Below are 19,209 nucleotides of genomic sequence, written 5' to 3' on the forward strand. Positions count from 1 at the left end.
GAGAAAAAAGATATAGAGAAAATGATAATAGTGATGGATACCAAAGAAATGATTTACTAAAAATGATATTGATATTAATAATTATAACTTTAATAGTCACAGAGCAAAAAATAATAATAGTATTAGAAGTTACATTAGCAGTATTAATAGTAGCAGTAATAATAATATTAGTAATAAGAACAAAGATGTTTATAGTGACAATGGTGCTATCAATAATGGTACAGGTAATGATAATAGTGAAAATGATGATATCAATGAAGATGATGAAAGTGGTAAAATAATAATAATAATAATAATATTAATAATAATAATAAAATAATGATAATAATAAAATAATAACAAACTCATGTATTAAAGAACCCTGAATAATATAATAGTTCATATGTATTGTTCATTTGCCGCAGTAATACAGGCAAGAAATATTAATTGTGCTACCACAGAGTACTGCATACATTCTTGCATACATACGCATTGCAACATTGTGTCATATTTAGTCACCATAGAAGACTGGTAAAACTTCTGACTACCTAGTATCAAATGAATACCTCGATTTTGAGCATTTTATGCTTTAAAATTAAAGTTTGCTTTTTCATCGAGTGGAGCACCAGCTCTTATTTGAAAAAGAACCATACTAGCAAGGCATTCCAAACAATATTAAACAACTTATCACTCGATGGAGAAAAAGATGTGGCAATGAATAGAAATAAATGGCAAATTGGGATAACTGAGCACATCTACAAAATTAACCACCATAGAGAGTAAAATAATAGTAAATTCAGGAAAAATACACCTACTCCTTCTTACTGCTCTATGTATGAGTATAACATAATTAAGAAAGGGAAAGTTTAAAAATTATAGCACAATAAACAAACTTTTTACATAATTTCAAAATTGTTATGTGTGGACATATGCTAATAACATTAAAGGTAAATTTACTTTTGAGGAAATTAAAAAACAATTAGCTACAATTGTTTTTGTAATTGTGTTAAGAAATTTCATAAGACATCACTAAAAATAAAATACAATAATTGCAAAATATTTTGGTATCTTTTATTAATTATTGACAAATTAAAATATAATACATAGACTACTTATTATTAACATAATGTAAAGTCAGTTTCCAAAAATAAAATATATATTTTAGTATTTATTATTCTTACTTATTTTGTCAGAGTAATTAATTTACTACTTTTATCCATTCTATTTATGAATTAGTAAATAAGCAGAAACTTCAACATTATTACAGTATCATATTAACAGAATATAACTTATACTGAAAGTAACAAACTACCATGAACAGAGCTACTTTCCCTTTCCTTCTTATATAGGTGATATGAAAATATAGGTGGACTATATAACTTTCACTAATACACATCCACCATACAGAGCATAGCACGCATATAATGCAGCCAACACTATCAAACACAGCTTAGCAATCTTTTCAGGCTCTATGTGACTGCCTGTATATAAGTCATTCTGATGTATATGTGTGTATGTGCGCGCATGTTTATATGTATGTATATATCTGTGTGTATATCTATACATATATACATAATATATGCAATGTATCATTAAAAGCAATTGAAGAACTTTAACAATAATTTATAATAAGCAATACTTTAGAAATGTAATTAAACAACTACCTGCTTTTACAATAAACGAAGAATATATCTTCTATTACACACATGCACATACACAAATTATGTATGCACATATACAAGCATATATATGTATTATGTATTTTATACATGTGTCATACATATACAAATACATAAATGTATGTATGTATGCATGTTAAATGTACTTATGTACGTAATTACGTATGTAAGTGTGTGTCTGTATCTGTACGTTATACATATGTGTGTATGTATAAGAAGAAAGCACACTCACTTATCAGGAGATGACGGGGGAGTGAGAGTGATGGTGCTGAGAGCGATGTCTGTGGAGTCATTGTTGCTAGCAGAAGCATTAGAGCTGACATTTGTAGATGCAACGGAAGTAGTTGTTGATGTACTGCTAGAACCAGTTGGAGCTTCTAGCAAACCAGCATGACCACCAGCACTTGACCCTGGACTTGCAGACCTACTGCTGTTACTTGTTGGTTGTTGATGGTATTGTTGTGAAGTTCCTGTAGGTTCTTTTTCTTTGACGTTTTTCAATTTTGCAGTACCTTTAACTACATCTGAAAGCCTATTCTGCGATTGCGTACAATCTGTACCAACAGTTTCTACTGAAGCATTATGGGATTTTGCAAGATCAGCATCTAGGCCAGGAAGAGGAGGGAAAGCAGAAGCTTCCAAATCGAATTGTACCCCTCGGTTGCATTGTGTGTTATTATTACTGGCCGGGGTAGATTCTCTGATTGATGGTAAAGGGCTACTAGTAGCCTTGGATAATGACTCTTGGTCTTTGGTCCTACGATGCATACGGTGACGCGGAAATTGTACTCCAGAATCCAGAGTTTGCGCGTCATTTTCTTGGGATCCTTTCGAATGACTGCTATTATAATGGGCCTCTCCAGTCGCTACAGTTGTATGTGAGGAATGGAACTTTGTGCCGGACTGGTAGGAAGAAGAAGTTGGCTTCACCGTAGGCAAACTCGAAGTAAAAGTCGGAACTGTTGCTCCTAAAGATATTGGTGCCCCACTTATAGGCGGATGTGAAGTACGTCCCATTGGCACCATATTACCGCCACCATCCATTAAGCCTGGCCTTTCAGATCCATTTCTTTGCTTATTTCTGCATCACATATATATATAATACAAAGTAATTTTTTGTAAATATTAGTTGTAAAGAAATTATTTTTTTAAAACACTATCGCATTTACGTTGTTAAAAATAATTATTAATGTCAATACCTGTGACGAGGATTGTATCTGTTATGTGGTTTAAACGTGTTATGTGGTGTAATACCATTCATAAAAACACCTGACATATCAAAGTAAGCGGGACTTGCAGGTCCCCAAGGCATCATTCCAGGAGGATAAAATGGTTGATGCTACAAAGAGTATACAAAATTATTCAAATCTAAATACCTAATGCAATTCGAAATATTTGAACATAAGAACACTTTAATATTTAACAATACTTAAGTACTATTATTTAACTGAGGACTAAAAAAAGAGAAATATATATATTAATATATGTAAATATTAAAATACAAATGACAATACATTCAAAATATAAGTGAATTATTTTTTAAATATATCTAATTATATAAATTGGAACTTTTTATAAAATATTGTCTACTTACATATACATGAACCTGATTGGCATATGGCGGCATTGTAGTTTGTGGCATAGTAGTACCATTTGTATAAAGGAAGCGTTGCTGTCCAGCTGTATAGCTATTTGGATCATAAACAGGCGGTGGTGGTGGTGTTGTTCTATAACCATTTTTAATACCACCCACACTAGCAACTGCCGGGATTGGTAGCCTATTCATTGGTTTAGCTTTGATTCTAGCCATTATTGGCTTTCCCTACATTATACATAATAATATTAACATTAAATATTATAAAACAAAAGAACTTTGAATAGAACTTACATATATTTCTAATGTATTTTGTTTATAAGTAATTAATACAAGCAAATAATCATTATAATTATTAATCGTTCCAAACTAAAATAACATCTCGAAAATATTTTTCTTTAATTCGATTTATATTATTAATGCAATTTATTGAAGCATAAAATGAAGGTACATAGACACAAGTAATGGATAACTACAATTTTGTATGATTATGTAATATGTTTTAATGTCTTTTATCATTTTTATTAAATTAAAAGTAAATTATTTCTTTATTGAATAGTACCTGAAACTCCCGAACTTCCTCACGTAAAAACCTGTAGGCCTTTTGAGCATCTTCATCAGATTCAAAAGTTACATACCAAGAACTATTATGGGCAAATTCACATGAAATAAACCTTGGACATCCTTCCCCAGAGAATAAATTCTGTAATCAAAAACATTATTTCATTGATAATCTGTGATTAGAAAGGAAAATCTGTAGGTAATCAAACGTTATATAAATGTTTGCTTTCCATACATAACAAAAAAGATAATATATATATATCTGTTTCACCTTTACATCTTCCAATGGTGTATTATCTGGTATTTCACGAAGAATTACAATACATCGTTTGTGGTTAGGTCTTACTTTCTGCCCTTCTTCATCAACTTGTACATTTGGAGATTCTCTTAGAACTTCCGTTATAAGTTTTATATCTTTTGTCAATTTTTTCACTTGGTTGAAATTTGCTACTGTCCATATTGGTACATATTGATCATTATCCATTTGTGATAATAAATATGTATCATTAGCTAAGTTTTCTCTAAAAAGACAATAAAATACAATAGAATATATATTTATTGAATACAAATGATATATATATTGTTGAATGTTCTATAATAATTGATGTTCGTTGTATATGTTATTAACTGTTGTATGATAAAACAAAATATAGTAGATCTTGTACTATTGTTGTATAATAAATAAATAAAAAAATAAGAAATGTAATAATTATATCAAACATTACTCATTAGTGTCCTCTAATGCTATTCTTTATTTCTTTTGTTCTTTTATTCTCTATTAATTCTTTCTTCTTATATTCTTTTATTTTAAAATTTGAATTGTGATCAAAGTTTAAAATACTTTATACAGATAAAAAATAAATATATACATAATAAAAAGGGAGATATAATATAAAGATTACATGATAATTCTATATTGATCATAAAAGGTTGCAAAAAACTAAAATCATATTATAATTATAATATGTCACTAAATTAGTAGTAATCAGTAGAATTCTATACAATGTTACAATAAGTTTTATGAGATTAAGAGCTTACCTGGAGAAATAATATTCAAGTTGTGAAGAGAGCATTTGTTTAAGTTGTTCCAACGGTATACCAGGGGCAGATATGTCACCCATTGGAGCAGGTTGATTTGGCACATCACCTAAGGGAGCAACATCCACTGGACCATAACCTGCTGCACCCCCTATACCAATAGCGTGTTGCAATGTAGGTTCCAAATTACCAACAGCTGCTTCCAATATTAATTCATTTCCACTTGGAACTCCGTTCATGATGTTATATTCCAGATTGGATGCAGTACTTCCAATTGCACCCCCAACAGAACCCAAAGGTTCAGGGGTGGCTGGATAGACCGCCCCTGGTGGGAGCTTCCCGATGTCCCCATTCATGTACACGTACCCTATGAAAAATACAAAATGTAATTAGTAACAAAAATATATAACATATTGCTATATATTATAAGAACAACTAACGCCTAATACATGATATACTTACATATTATTACATGGAATATAAAATAATATTTAGGATAATTAATTAGTGATTTTAACTTTATTTATAAAGACCATTATTTTTAATTATATCTTAATTTTAAAAAACCAAAAATAGATTTGTATCAATCAACAACCATAATGAAATATATATCATTAATACAATACATTAGTAACAAACTTGTATGAGTTCATACTGGATAGATATCTGTAATATGAATACAATAATACCAGAAAAATATATCTTCTACTATTTTTATACCCCAATTAATACTAGATTCATATTTCATAAACAAGCAAACAAATCAATAACCTTGAAAAGTGACCTTTTGCTCTTTTACACTTAAAAAATTAGCTGATATAATATTTATTTACATTATTAAGCATGTGCATATCAAGTCATTTTGCAATCATATTGAATAATTACAGCAATTTCTTAAAAAAACAATTTTAAATATAATTTTCGATAATTTTCCTAAACCACACAATTGCAAAATGTAATACTAAAATTTAACTATTAAATTATTTTGTTATAGAGAGAAATATTTTCCATAAATGTGATTAAAACTATGTAATATGCATAATACACTAGTCTGATGTAATACATTTGTAGTACCTATATGTATATATATTTGTACACATACATACATGAATCCATATATACACAGATATGGGTGTATATGTGCATGTGTGTCCCACGTATGATGCGCGCGCGCGTGCTTATGTTCAATATAACATAGTTCGTGTTCATGATGTGTACATGCTGCGCATATGCGCCTGTGTGATGTGTGTGTGTGTGCGTGCGCGCGCGCGCGCGGGCGTGTATGTGCATATCTAAATGCACATATATAAACGAATTCAAATTATACAAAATTTATTTACATGAAATCTCGGCAAACCATAAAGGAACGATAAATATAAAAATAGAGAAAAGACTCCAGATTTCTTGATGTTCACGTAAAACAACTGTTTTCGAACAATTACTTTTTGATTCTATATGTAAAATGGGAAATACCGTAGAACATGTTTTAAAATCACAATTCTAATAAGAAATTTTTCACTGATTCTGTTGGAAGTAAAAATTGAATGTTGATCGTACAAACCGTGCCACATGCTAAGATTTGATCTTGTTCAGTATCAATGTGCAATCGTCAAGCATTAACACTTAAACGTCACATTGTATCCTTCTGATATAGTTCTTTGGGAAAGGTTACGGCATGAAAAGTAAAAATTTTGAAAAGGCAAGATATGCAATATGTTGGATGCGATTAGCCAAATATAGAGCGAGACGTTGGCCGGGCCAACACGTTCACGCACGCAGATATGGTGACAACCACTTGGACAGTACACTTATGCGTATCGTATATCGTTACCGAAATCACCATTCATTCCGAAACAATCCCAGATTCCATGTGCCTTTATCAATAGGTGTTCTCAGCAGCTTCGTTTACTGGCTCGTTCTTCGGGTGTAAGTACCGTGAGCGCACACGGTTGTGCGCAAAAAACGCAACCTTATTCCTCGTTCTCAAGCTATGAATAGTTAGCCATAAGCATCTGCCCTCAATCCTCTACATCATTTGGATCAATGTGAGTCGCGCCGTTTTAGAATTTTATAAAATTCTTACCGAGAAGATGAATCAACTCAACACAATTTCTCAAGGAAACTACAAAATGGCCGACACAGAAAGGCACATGCCGTAGCTCGGTGCATTGTGGGTCGTAAGTATGTAGCTCGACTATAGTGATATCTGGTGGTTAGATTGCCATGACTCGCATCTGCCCGGTAAATTTAAATCTTTAGAAGTATTTTGCAGGACTGTCCTATTCATTTACAATATTACTTGAAAAATTCTATATTATTTTATATTAATATACTATATAAGTTATAGATTTATATAGAAACTATCTTGTTAGATAACTATAATTATCTTATTTTTTATTACCAATATCTAATTAAATATGCAGATATGAACTTAACCTAAACTTAATATGTATAAACTATTGCACTACTGACGCGCCCATATAATTAGAAAGAAATATATATAGGTATAGGCATGTATAGACGTCCAGAGCTAATCATATACGTACACACAATCTACAAGTATAAATTATTTCCCATCTATGATATTGATATAATTTTTTATATGTTCTTATTAATATATTTTCAAATCTCTGTATTATACAATAAATTCTTAATGTAAATATTAAGAAAAAAGTCATTTTCTAATATAATGATAACATTAATAAAATATAATCAAAACTGTAATTCAATTTTTATCAATGTAATCTTATCTAAACTGTTATCAGGAATTTAATAAAGAATTTTCTAAAATAATACATAATTCTTATATTCATTCTTAATTTCAAGATGTATATTTTATGAAGTAATATTCGTTTTATGATTCGAAGTTGTTTTAGCATTAAAATTACATGAAAAGGAAATAGGAAAAAGTCCAAATAGCGGTGAATTACCATTTATTTAGAACAGCCACATTCTTATCTAAAACAATTGGTTTCATGTTGTCAATACTGTTTCAAAAAAAGAAAAAAATTGGCAATTCTCCCTCAAAATAAATCCATTACAATTAAAGATGATCCTTTCAATAAATAATACAATCAATATGGAATTAAAGGCACAAAACTTGGAAACGACAATGTAAAAACCAGGCCTGTTACCTTACTGTATAAACAAAACAAAGCATTCAGCATTACACACAATAAGCCAATCTAGGGTCTAAAATAATTTTTTTTATATATATATCTCTCTCCCTCTCCTTTCCTCTCTGAACACGTCTATAGCGCCGAGATACATACTACCTAATCCCAAAAAGAAGATCCATCCGTTGCTATTTGTATCTATTCCTTGTATAAGTATTTTCTCAAATCACTAATTAGTTATCACTACTACTTTAAAACGTGATGAGTTTAGTGGATTACACCTAACATAAGGCTGTAAAATATTGCTTCCTACAATCTTACAAATGTCTGATTAGAATATTGTGCCTATATCGTTACTGTTATATATTTTTTATTGAAATATATATGTGTATATAATAGGATATCTCACGATGTATCAACAAGTATTAGTGACTGATACAGATAATTTAAGATGATAAGGTGTTGATGAAGGTGGAGTGTTCTTAGATAGTGGCATGGATGTTTGTTGGTTAAAAACCATGGACTTTAAGTTGGTCAGGTTTGGCCAGACCTGACTTTGTTAGCCACTGGCATATATTTTCTCGCTGGTCCCCCTGCAGCTGCAACACCTCTCCGTACTCCGGGTGTTCGATTACTGTCCCATTGCAGGCGAACTCCTAAAAATAACAATATTATTTTGCCCTCTTTCCTTATTTTATTTCAAATATTTATTTTTTATCAATAAATAATTTAATTTTATTAGTAAGTAAATTTATATTTAAAATTATGAAGTAATATCTAAATCAGCTTGATAGAGAAACTTTACATTGCATACATGCAAGCAGATATTTAAGATAAGGGAAATATAATTAAATGTTGCAAAACTTACTAAAAACTTTAATTTTATGCAAATAAAAAGATATATATAAACAATTTTGTATTATTTATAATCGTTTGCAAAACAATTATCTTTTTAATTTTGTGAATTAAAATGTTACTTCATATAACATGCGTGAAAAGCAACTAAAAGATCAAATTAAAAATCATATTTATTAAATACAGATGTGATATGTAGATGTGATTTTATTTTGTATAAAAAATTTAAACAAAAAATACGATAATGAAATAATGTCAAATAAATTTTTTAGAAAATTTTCACACATACTATAGATACATGTTTATGATGTATGCAATTACATTTTAACTCTGGACAGTTGTTTGCATCAGTTCTATTTTTAGCATGGTATCTGACACTGACAAAAGATTGAATTATCGAAAATCATATAGTAAATATAATTTTGTTACCTTTTTACATGCTCTCACTATTTTCTTCAAGTCATATTCAGATGAAAGTCCTTGTACTGTTGTTAAGGTCTTACGACCATTCCGTTGCTGGATCCTTATATGCACGAGACCGTCTTGGACATCATCATCTGAACCCTTGATTGCATCTGCAAAGGGGTCTGTAAAAGAAAGCAAATATTATGTTAAATATTAAGAAATTGTTCATTTAACTGACAAATCTTCATCTGAAACAAACAACTTTCAAAAGCAAAAAGGATAGAATTGTTAATTGCGTACTATGATGCAAGCAAAAGACGCCATCGCCATTTTGATAAAACTATCTTCTACAATATGATCAGTACTACAAAATAGAAAATATTATATTTACCGAATGTGTTAAGATTCTGGATGGACATACGACAAACAAAATATATCCCCGGGAGATATAGAACTGCAAAGTGCAAATGCAGCTGTGAAAAATTACGGATGACGCAGGATAACAGAAGCACCACGCAAGAATACTGCTAAACCCAAAAAACCTTGTGCAGAAGCTGAAGTCAACCGGAAGTAAAAGTTGCATTTGTCATGAACAGTGGGTGGGGTTGCGCATGCGCTCTTTCAACAAGTAAGCGTCGTTTACATGAAATAAATGTTGCATTATTTGATTGGTAAAACTAGACGATATATTGCATAAAATTTCATGTGTATAAGTTTAATCGTTTCTTCTATAGAAGCAGGAATAATCCAAATTGTTATAATTTATAATTTATTTTACATATTTCGTAATAAAATAAGAAATAAACATAAGTTTGTTATTCTGTAATTTGTACATTTTACTACCTAAATTTTTTCGGATTTACACGAATATGAACAATATACGTTAACTAAAAATAATAATATTTAATAAATGCAGAAACGGTTTTCTGGTCGATAAAAATACCTTTATCTCACTGTATCATTATTTTTGAATATAAAAGAATGTGGTTGCTATAAAGCGCTCTATAGTGGTTGTGGTATATTTTAGAAACACACGTACTTGAATTTTTAGTCATTGCCCATTGCTTTGTTGGTACTCTCCTCTCATATGAGATGAAATATCCAATGAAATGATCAGTTCCATAAACTTTATGACATTATGTTCAATTTGGTTGTATATAAATGATATATTTATTATTTTACTCATATGATAGAATTTAAAATACATATCAAGTAATTGATATATATCGGAATTACTCTTTTTATTTGTTTATTCGTCTATGACAAATTGGGATTACTACCGTCAAGGGATTAACAACAAGTATAGTATGGTGGACTTTTAATTTAAAAATTAAATATTGGATTCGATTTTTTATTTGAGTTTTAGCGACTGGAAATAATGGCTAGTCCACGAACTCGAAGAATTCTAAGTGGGCTTAAGCCAAAAGATGAGAACAATGTAATTCATTAATGTTATTTTCTTCATAATATTCCATATGTTAATTGAATTTTATTATTTTGCAGAAATGCTTTGAATGTGGAACTCACAATCCTCAATGGGTTTCTGTTACATATGGTATATGGATCTGTCTAGAATGTTCAGGCAAACACAGAGGACTTGGTGTTCATTTGTCATTTGTCAGATCCATTTCCATGGATAAGTGGAAAGACTCAGAGTTAGAAAAAATGAGAATTGGTGGAAACAAGAATGCTCGTGAATTTTTTGAATCACAGCCGGATTGGAACGATAATATGTCAATAACACAAAAGTATAATACTAAAGCAGCAGCATTATATAGAGATAAGGTAAATATAATGTATTGCTTTCAATCATAACATTTTTTGTTTTTTACTATAATGTATGAACAATTCTTTTTTTAAACTTTTCCAAACTTTTCTTCACTACATTATTGTAAGGAGATGTAATAAATGCAAGGTGTTATGTATAATTTTATATCCTTGAATTAATTTTTTAAATTAATCTATAAATTATTTAAGTAAATGTGATGGTATATGAGACATTACTTTACTCATGTTTAATGTCTTTTTAAAAAAATAAACAACAAGGAATATTATGTTACATAAATAATTAGATTGCAACATTGGCACGTGGAGAAAGCTGGAATCCAACTACATCCACAGCTAAGGATTTTCAATCTTCAATGTGTTCAGAAAATCAACAAGAGTATTCCTCATATCAAAGTGATACATCAAATTCTTATCAAAATTTTAATTCAAATAGTTGTAAGTCTCAGACAGAAGCCTTTTTTGCAAGAAAACAAAATGAAAATGCTAATCGTCCAGAGTAAGTTTTACTTTTTATATCAATATTATTATTATTTTATTTTATTATTTTTACTTTTATAACTATAATAAAATGTGTAATACAGTAATTAATATATATAAAATATAAATAATATAAAAGTTAATGAATATTTTTAAAGTAATATTCCACCTAGTCAAGGTGGTAAATATGGAGGATTTGGTTATCAAATGAATCCACCACCCAGGAGTTCATCGCAAGAATTTTTTGACAGTGCAGTATCCTCTTTAGCAAGTGTAATTATGCTTAAGATAACTAATTATAATTAACATGTACAGTTGGTATATATGAAATCTGCAGTAACATTTAATTTTCTAGGGCTGGTCAATACTTTCTTCATCAGCATCAAAAATAGCAAGTAAAGCTACAGAAAATGCCATTAGAACTGGAGAGTTAGCCATACAAAAGGTATTTATATCTATTTATTTACATTTGCATATAGATATATGCATACTTATATTCGTATTTGTCTTATGTTTCTTATTGTAAAATAAATTATTAAATTATAATTTAGTGACAAAAGAAAGTTAATAGTGATCATTTATTTTGTATTTAGCATTATGTTTATGTATAGTGAAATATATATTACTTTCAGTTAAATTTTTTGTTTCCGTCTTATTTTGTTTGCGCTAGGTACGCGATGGTACTTTTTGGGAAGAAGTTGGAACTCAAGCTAATAGTATAGCTGCTAAGGTAGATAGCTGTATATTAAAATGATGATTAATAGTACTTATTAACTAGATAATTTAATTCTTGGTTGATATGTATTGTAATTGTAATTAACATTGTATTAGAACAAGCAAATTTTTATTTCTTTTTTAAATAATTAAATTTCTTTAAGCCAATTAAGTAATTAAACAATACATCCATAAAATAATTAATTATTAAACTTCTTAATTATCTTTCAATAGGTTGGAGATTTAGGAAGAAGAGGATGGGGTGATATTGGAGGAACAAATTCAGTTGAACAGAATCAATATAGCTCAAAGGAACATTATCAAAGTTCTTCCACTACTTATCAAAATAGTGATATAACCCAGCATCATTCTACTGAAAAAACATCTTTAATGAAAACATTGCAACCCAAGTAAGTTAATAGTTGTTCTAGTGAAGCTATTATAAAACATAAGCATTTAAAATTTAAATGATTATAATCAATACAATTTCATAAATTAATTGTACTTTAAATTATTTTAGAACCAATGTATCAACTGCAAATTCTTCCAATTGTGAATGGGATTGGGGTAATGAGACAAAACAAAGTAACCAAATAACAGATTCTAAACCAGTTGCAAGAAAATCAAAAGATAAAGACGAAGTATTAATCAACTTTAGTACGGACCATCATACATCTAACTGGGATTCAAAACTTGAAGACGATGCATGGGAAATATTAAAAAATTAATTATTATTTATTAATTAGGAAATTTTTATCAAAGTTCAAAATCTTTAAATATCTTTCCCATCCTAAAGATTTTGAACTTGTATAAAGCAGTGTAACAGCAATTATTAAAATGAAATTATTTTTATTCTGTTTTACCCCTTTAATGTTACGAATATATGTAGATAAATATAAAAGAGTAATCATTTACGATTAGTGTATACGTGCAAGCGTGTATACATTGTACGCTTTAGAAAGCGTAAATAAATATCACATATTGCAAGTTAATGTACTTCAAACTTTGCTTTATAATTAATGCATATTAAAGTGCAAAGATATGTTGGTACTGTGTGTTGTTCATCTTATTTCATTAATTTTCATTTATTATGCATTTATATTATTTCACAAATAATATATATGATATTGTTTAATGTACTATATCATCATTCTTATGTAATTTATACATTCATTGAGCTAAAAATAGATGGAGAAGATATATTACAAAGAACTTCTCTTAAAAAAGATACAAAACAATTATTTTATATTATGATATGTATTATTACATTAGGTTATAATTATTTACAATACAAAATAACATCTCTTAAAATAAACATTTATTTTATTCTATATATATAACTTACATGAGGTAATCTTTAATACAATTTTAAGACAATAGATTTCTGTCACATAAAATAAATCAATTTACTCTATTGGATAAAAATTTGTACTTGTTTATGTTATATATAAATAAAGAAAATTTTTTTCTATCACAGCAGAAAATGTATCCAAACTTTAAGCACCTCCACATTATTAATATTTATTAAATATCATTACACATGAATGTATAAAAAAACTATAACTATGATATTATAAAAGTTGACCTGGAAACTTTTTTCCTGGATATACTTTTTTTATATGTCTTTTATTGTAAGTATTACCAACATATTCCCAGATATCTTTCTCACATTTTGGCCATATCTTGCGTTCTAGTCTTGATAGCAAAATACATAGTAAATCTCTATCTTTTGGTGATAGATCAAAGTATGATACTGGTCCCAGGCTTGAGCGATAAAGAAAATTATATATTGCTCTACAATAATTACGTACAATTATCAATAAACAGAGTTTATTAGTATTATATATAAACTGTTATAAAGTAGTCAATAACTTATTATCAATAAATAAAACTATTCATATATACCTGAAATCAAAACCTTCTGCTTCTGAAGGGGATGGATGTTTTTCAAATAAATGTATAAATAATAATGCTTCTGGAATGAGACTATCCCCAGGTTCAAACATTCCACAATTCATCCAGTTGTTTATTAGTTCATGTTCATATAAATATTCTGCCATATCAGAATATTCAGCTATTTTCCATCTAATATCTTCAAAAGACATGTTTGGCAACATTTTTGATATAGCTTCAACATTTTCAGGCCCATATTTTTTTAAACCTTCTAACAATATTTTTTTATCATCATTAGTCCACTGTTTATTTGATTTCGCTTTTTGTTGGTTTACTGTTGTCATCTTGCTACTTGTTGCTTTACTTTCATTATTCTTTTGCTTTACAGTTTTTGCTGCTGTAGCTTTTCTTTCCTTAGGATTATTCATTTTTATATTTAATTAAAATATTGCTTGAAAACGTAAGTACAGACTTTAATGTATTGTAATTGTCTTAATATATCTAAACACTGATTGATGATGAAAACAATGTTTTTCTGAAAAGATGGCTAGACAAAAAGTGCAAGCCTAATTGGTTACTTCTGATCACGCTGGAGGTCGCCACATATCCATAGATCGAACAAATTTTCATTAGTAAAAGAAACTAATTAAGAGTATTAATTTGTGAACTTTTGTAATTATATCTTTCAAATTAGTCCCTCAGCTTTCTTTCTACTAGATTTCCTACTACCTATTCCTTTTAACCTATCCTACGAATAAGTAGGTACTTTCCTCTTTTGCTCATCGTCGCACATTGCTGTATGATTTTATTTGATTGTAGGTGTGAAACAAGTATGTTTATTTTATATGTATGTATAAAAAAGTAATTGTATTGAGTCTATCAGAAACACAATCATATAGGTGTAGGATGTAAAGCTTTTAATGTCGTAAGTCGTAAGATATCCTTTACAAATCGGTCGTCTGCTACTCACTAATTTGGTATTTGTTACGCTACTGTCGCCAGCCATAGAACTCTATGATCTAGCAGATACTTTCTGTAAATCTTTAACTCTTTATGTTTCATTATATTTTATTATTTCATTATATATTATATAATATATATATTATATTTCGTAGGCTATCTTACTATCTGCTCCTCTTGTCTTGCGAACTTTCTTCTGATAGACGCAAAACGCATAGTATTTTTATGAAAACTATGTATATTCAATAATTAATTTTCAAATATAAAACAACAAAAACTAATATTTATATGGATATGTAACAATGAAAATAATGTAGAAAAAGTTTCTTAAACCTAAAGTGTGATTTGGATATATAGCATATAAGAATGCTTCGTAACTGTATCGTATCAAAAATGCCATTTTTTAACTTTTTATTTATGAATCGTCTATGTCATCAAAACGTGAGTGCAAATATTTATTAAATTCATAGAATATATTTTAATTTATATAAAAATGAAAATATTTATAAGTATTTTGATATAAAATTTTTTAGCTTATAACAAAACATTCTTTAATGTGTATAACTTATACACATAATTTAGCTGGAAAACAACAAAGAATAAAAGAAAATGTGCAACCAGTTAATAAATTTGTTTCAAGAACCCATACATGTGGTGAATTAAGACTTCAAAATGTAGGAGAGAATGTTCAACTATGTGGGTGGTTAGAATTTTTAAGAACTGACAAATTTTTGATATTGAGAGATTCTTATGGTTCTACTCAATTCATTATACCTGAACACGTAAGTTAAAGGATATAAATTCCAATAAAGTATACTATATGTATATATATTGATATTAAAAATAAACTATCTGTTATGTTAGAGAAAGGATTTACAAGAAATAGCTAAGAATTTGACCTTTGAAAGTATATTGAGCATAGAAGGTATTGTATTAAGAAGACCAGAGGATCAAAAGAATAAGTGCATGGGAACTGGAGATATTGAAGTAGAAATAAAATCCTTAAAAGTTTTAAACATGGCAAATTCAAAAATTCCATTTATTATTAGAGACTATAATAAAATAAATGAAAATGTACAAATGAAGTATAGATACATATCATTAAGATATCCTGAATTACAAAAGAATTTAAGATTACGTTCAGAAGTGATAATGAAGATGAGAGAATACCTAATTAAAGAATGCGATTTTGTGGATATTGAAACTCCAACATTATTTAAACATACTCCTGAAGTATGTATATCAGAATGGTACTAAAAACATTATGGCAAAGATATTTAAACCTTCTTTTTTTTAACATAGGGAGCACATGAATTTATAGTTCCAACAAAACTCTTAGGCCAATTTTATTCATTAGTACAGAGTCCCCAACAATTTAAACAATTATTAATGGTTGGTGGCTTTGATAGATATTTTCAAGTTGCAAGATGTTACAGGGATGAAAAACCTAGACATGATAGACAACCTGAATTTACACAGGTATAATTTTTGACTTGCAGATATATATCCTATATAAAATTATTTAGTACCTATAGATATGTTATTTCACAGCTGGATATTGAAATGTCATTCGTTGATTGTGAAGGAATAATGATGTTAATTGAAAACTTATTAGCCTATTCTTGGCCTCAAGAATCAGGAGAATTAACTATTCCTTTTAAACACATGAAATATGAGGATGCAATGGAATTATATGGTACAGACAAACCAGATTTACGAATACCACAACAAGTAAGATTTAAATATGCTTCTAATTCAAATTCAAAGAATAATTGCGAAAATAGTATTAATATTTCAGCTTTGTAGACTGACGGAATTAATTGATCATTCAGTATTAGAACAAAGTTTAAAAATGGAACAAAATGAACACCGTGAAGCTTATGCTCTAGTTTTTTCCCAAAAACATGTATGTTTACAAGTTATTTATATTTTCCTTGATTTTTGGTATTTTTATATTTATAACATATTTTGTATACCTTAGGCTTTTCTTACAAAATCTATCAAAAATACTATATCTGAACTACAATGTACTTATTTCCCTTCTGTGAAATTAATACAAACAAAGATACCTAACAAATCGCTAGTAATAACAAATATTATTAATAGAAATGTACAACAAAAGTTAAAGTTAGAAAAAGGAGATGTACTATTTTTAGCTTGTGGAGAAAAAGTACACACGGTAAATATTAATCGGTTAATTATATTTTCTACATTTATTAATGATACATTAACATCAAGCAGTTATATATATTAATATCAAACTTAAAATTACAGCAATCACTATTAGGAAAAGTACGTCTTGAATTTACAAAGTTCTTAGAAAGTAAAGATCAAGAAATCTATAATAGTAGGAATGAATTATTATGGATCACTGATTTCCCTTTATTTTCGTTTAATACTGAAAAAAATTCATTAGAAACCATGCATCATCCATTCACGCAACCTCATCCAGATGATATGCAATATCTTATAAACAATCCACTGAAGGTACCCATGTTAATTAATTAATAAGCTTAATAGTATTTTAATAAGAAACTTTTGTAGGTTAGAGGATTGCATTATGATTTGGTTATGAATGGTTTCGAGATCGCAGGAGGATCGATACGAATTCATGACTCAAAATTACAAAAACAAATATTTAAGATGCTAAATATAGATGAAACACATTTCATGCATGTACTTGATGCTTTAGAATCTGGTGCTCCACCTCATGGTGGAATTGCTATAGGTATTTTATTTTTAGTTCAAATATTAACTATATCTGACAATGGAGTACCGTAACAAATAAGTTGGATTTTTAGGATTGGACCGTTTAATATGTTTGCTCTGTAACACAAAAAATATAAAAAACGTGATAGCATTTCCAAAAACTACTACAGGTCGAGATTTAATGTCAGGAGCTCCAGTTTCCATTTCTGAGGAAATAAAAAAATTCTATAACATACAGACGGTAGACAAATAAAACAATATTCAAGAAGTATCTTTTGTATTTTTTACTCTATTGTAAAAATATTTATTAAGAGGCTAGCTGGTCGTATTCACTTCGAAAAGTATTATTCAATAATTTTTGTATATTTTATAAAATATATTCGATATTTTTATTTATTTAAAACTCGCCACACTTATGACAAAATCTGACAGAAGTGAAAAGGGAAATCGCTAATGTAATATTAACAAAGTCAAACAATGTGAATTAAGAATAAGGGCCTCTAGCGGTCAATGTCCAAACTGTATGCACATTTCTTTTCCGATGCTCTCGGTGGAAGAAATGTGCATATATATGATGAGAAGGGAAATTCGTATTGACGATCAGCGAAGGGTAAGGGTAGAAAAATATAAAAATTACTTAAAAACTTAATGAAATATTAGAAATAAATTCCTTTCCTTTGTATTGTAGAAATAACAATAAGAATACTACAAGCAAACAGCAGCAACTGGCAACAACAATCTTTATAGAAATGATTATACATTACAATAAAAAAATGAGATTATTTGTTGTAAAATAATTATATGAATGTATTTAGAAATAGTTTCAATAAATCAGACCGTAGTTTAACAGCATTTTACAATCTTGTTATTTGTCCTTGTCATTATCCAATTCCATAAGAACAAAAAATCAAAAAATGCAATCGGAAAATAGTATTCGAAAATTCCGAGATGTGATGTCAAATTCCAAGTATTATTAAAATAGTGCTACCTCTTATAATATTATATTCTCCTGTTATAAAATCGAGATTTTGACGAAATATTTTTTCGAGAACCCGAAAATTTAATCTGAAAAATTTCTAGAATGTGATGTTATTTTCGAATTGTGCCACTTCCTATTACCATGTTCTCCTGATACAAAATCGCTATTTTAGCCAATAAACTTTTTATTTTCATATGTCCTCAGAAAATGACCTGTTTTCAAAAATTTGGGAAGATTCGAAATACCTCTTATGTTGTTTTATTCTCTTAATATTTATCAAAACTTACCAATTTTCTCAAACTCTTTCGTCGTTTTTTATAACTTGTTCGTTAAATTTTTGAAAACTTATTGGAAAGATTTTGAGGATTTTATTCATTTGCAAAATAAAATTATTTTATTCAATTCAATCTGTAAGTTTATAATAATTGTATAATATACATAATATAATACTATATATATATA

General features: G+C 28.6%; 5 protein-coding genes and 1 long non-coding RNA gene across 16 annotated transcripts in view; 2 read left to right on the top strand and 4 right to left on the bottom strand.

Annotated features, from left to right (window-relative positions):
• Window positions 1-7,064, bottom strand: part of Larp4b (La-related protein 4B) — a 13,104-nt gene extending 6,040 nt beyond the window's left edge. The window contains exons 1-8 of one of the 8 annotated variants that reach the window (XM_072004077.1): window positions 6,935-7,025; window positions 6,683-6,839; window positions 4,852-5,218; window positions 4,085-4,334; window positions 3,815-3,955; window positions 3,253-3,480; window positions 2,858-2,997; window positions 1,891-2,739 (exon numbers count right to left, since the gene is read on the bottom strand). In XM_072004077.1, the coding sequence (XP_071860178.1) occupies window positions 1,891-2,739; window positions 2,858-2,997; window positions 3,253-3,480; window positions 3,815-3,955; window positions 4,085-4,334; window positions 4,852-5,218; window positions 6,683-6,698 (1,991 nt within the window). In that variant the 5' untranslated portion in view covers window positions 6,699-6,839; window positions 6,935-7,025. The other 7 variants (XR_011799896.1, XM_072004080.1, XM_072004079.1 and 4 more) reach the window with 7 other exon arrangements.
• A 703-nt stretch (window positions 7,065-7,767) lies between these two features.
• Eif1 (eukaryotic translation initiation factor eIF1) lies at window positions 7,768-9,796 on the bottom strand. The gene is made up of 3 exons (XM_072004090.1): window positions 9,619-9,796; window positions 9,252-9,409; window positions 7,768-8,623 (listed from the first exon to the last, which is right to left on the bottom strand). The coding sequence occupies exons 1-3, from the start codon at window positions 9,644-9,646 to the stop codon at window positions 8,477-8,479; spliced, it is 333 nt and encodes a 110-aa protein (XP_071860191.1). The 5' UTR covers window positions 9,647-9,796; the 3' UTR covers window positions 7,768-8,476.
• A 467-nt stretch (window positions 9,797-10,263) lies between these two features.
• On the top strand, window positions 10,264-13,198 carry Arfgap1 (ADP-ribosylation factor GTPase-activating protein 1). Of its 3 annotated transcripts, none has more exons than XM_072003167.1 (8): window positions 10,264-10,665; window positions 10,731-11,012; window positions 11,300-11,511; window positions 11,666-11,765; window positions 11,848-11,937; window positions 12,163-12,222; window positions 12,441-12,616; window positions 12,727-13,198. In XM_072003167.1, the coding sequence occupies exons 1-8, from the start codon at window positions 10,606-10,608 to the stop codon at window positions 12,932-12,934; spliced, it is 1,188 nt and encodes a 395-aa protein (XP_071859268.1). In that variant the 5' UTR covers window positions 10,264-10,605; the 3' UTR covers window positions 12,935-13,198. The 3 variants fall into 3 exon arrangements, with proteins under 3 accessions (XP_071859268.1, XP_071859269.1, XP_071859267.1); XM_072003166.1 differs by having other exon boundaries at window positions 10,266-10,665; window positions 11,651-11,765; XM_072003168.1 differs by lacking the exon at window positions 12,163-12,222 and having other exon boundaries at window positions 11,651-11,765.
• Window positions 13,199-13,506: 308 nt separating this feature from the next.
• On the bottom strand, window positions 13,507-15,134 carry LOC139987191 (uncharacterized). Its single transcript, XM_072003170.1, has 2 exons — window positions 14,112-15,134; window positions 13,507-14,000 (listed from the first exon to the last, which is right to left on the bottom strand). The coding sequence occupies exons 1-2, from the start codon at window positions 14,525-14,527 to the stop codon at window positions 13,778-13,780; spliced, it is 639 nt and encodes a 212-aa protein (XP_071859271.1). The 5' UTR covers window positions 14,528-15,134; the 3' UTR covers window positions 13,507-13,777.
• Window positions 15,135-15,409: 275 nt separating this feature from the next.
• Window positions 15,410-18,617, top strand: Asprs-m (aspartyl-tRNA synthetase, mitochondrial). 2 transcript variants are annotated; one of them, XM_072003148.1, is made up of 11 exons: window positions 15,419-15,500; window positions 15,593-15,841; window positions 15,924-16,292; window positions 16,362-16,538; window positions 16,611-16,790; window positions 16,858-16,965; window positions 17,041-17,238; window positions 17,334-17,546; window positions 17,604-17,787; window positions 17,861-18,009; window positions 18,201-18,617. In XM_072003148.1, the coding sequence occupies exons 1-11, from the start codon at window positions 15,426-15,428 to the stop codon at window positions 18,204-18,206; spliced, it is 1,908 nt and encodes a 635-aa protein (XP_071859249.1). In that variant the 5' UTR covers window positions 15,419-15,425; the 3' UTR covers window positions 18,207-18,617. The 2 variants fall into 2 exon arrangements, with proteins under 2 accessions (XP_071859248.1, XP_071859249.1); XM_072003147.1 differs by lacking the exon at window positions 18,201-18,617 and having other exon boundaries at window positions 15,410-15,500; window positions 17,861-18,039.
• On the bottom strand, window positions 17,037-19,175 carry LOC139987194 (uncharacterized). Its single transcript, XR_011799804.1, has 2 exons — window positions 19,035-19,175; window positions 17,037-18,959 (listed from the first exon to the last, which is right to left on the bottom strand). It is a non-coding gene; the product is annotated as an uncharacterized lncRNA (long non-coding RNA).
• Between the last annotated feature and the right edge of the window lie 34 nt (window positions 19,176-19,209).

Source organism: Bombus fervidus, chromosome 5 (assembly GCF_041682495.2).
Source record: "Bombus fervidus isolate BK054 chromosome 5, iyBomFerv1, whole genome shotgun sequence".
NCBI lineage: Eukaryota > Metazoa > Arthropoda > Insecta > Hymenoptera > Apidae > Bombus > Bombus fervidus.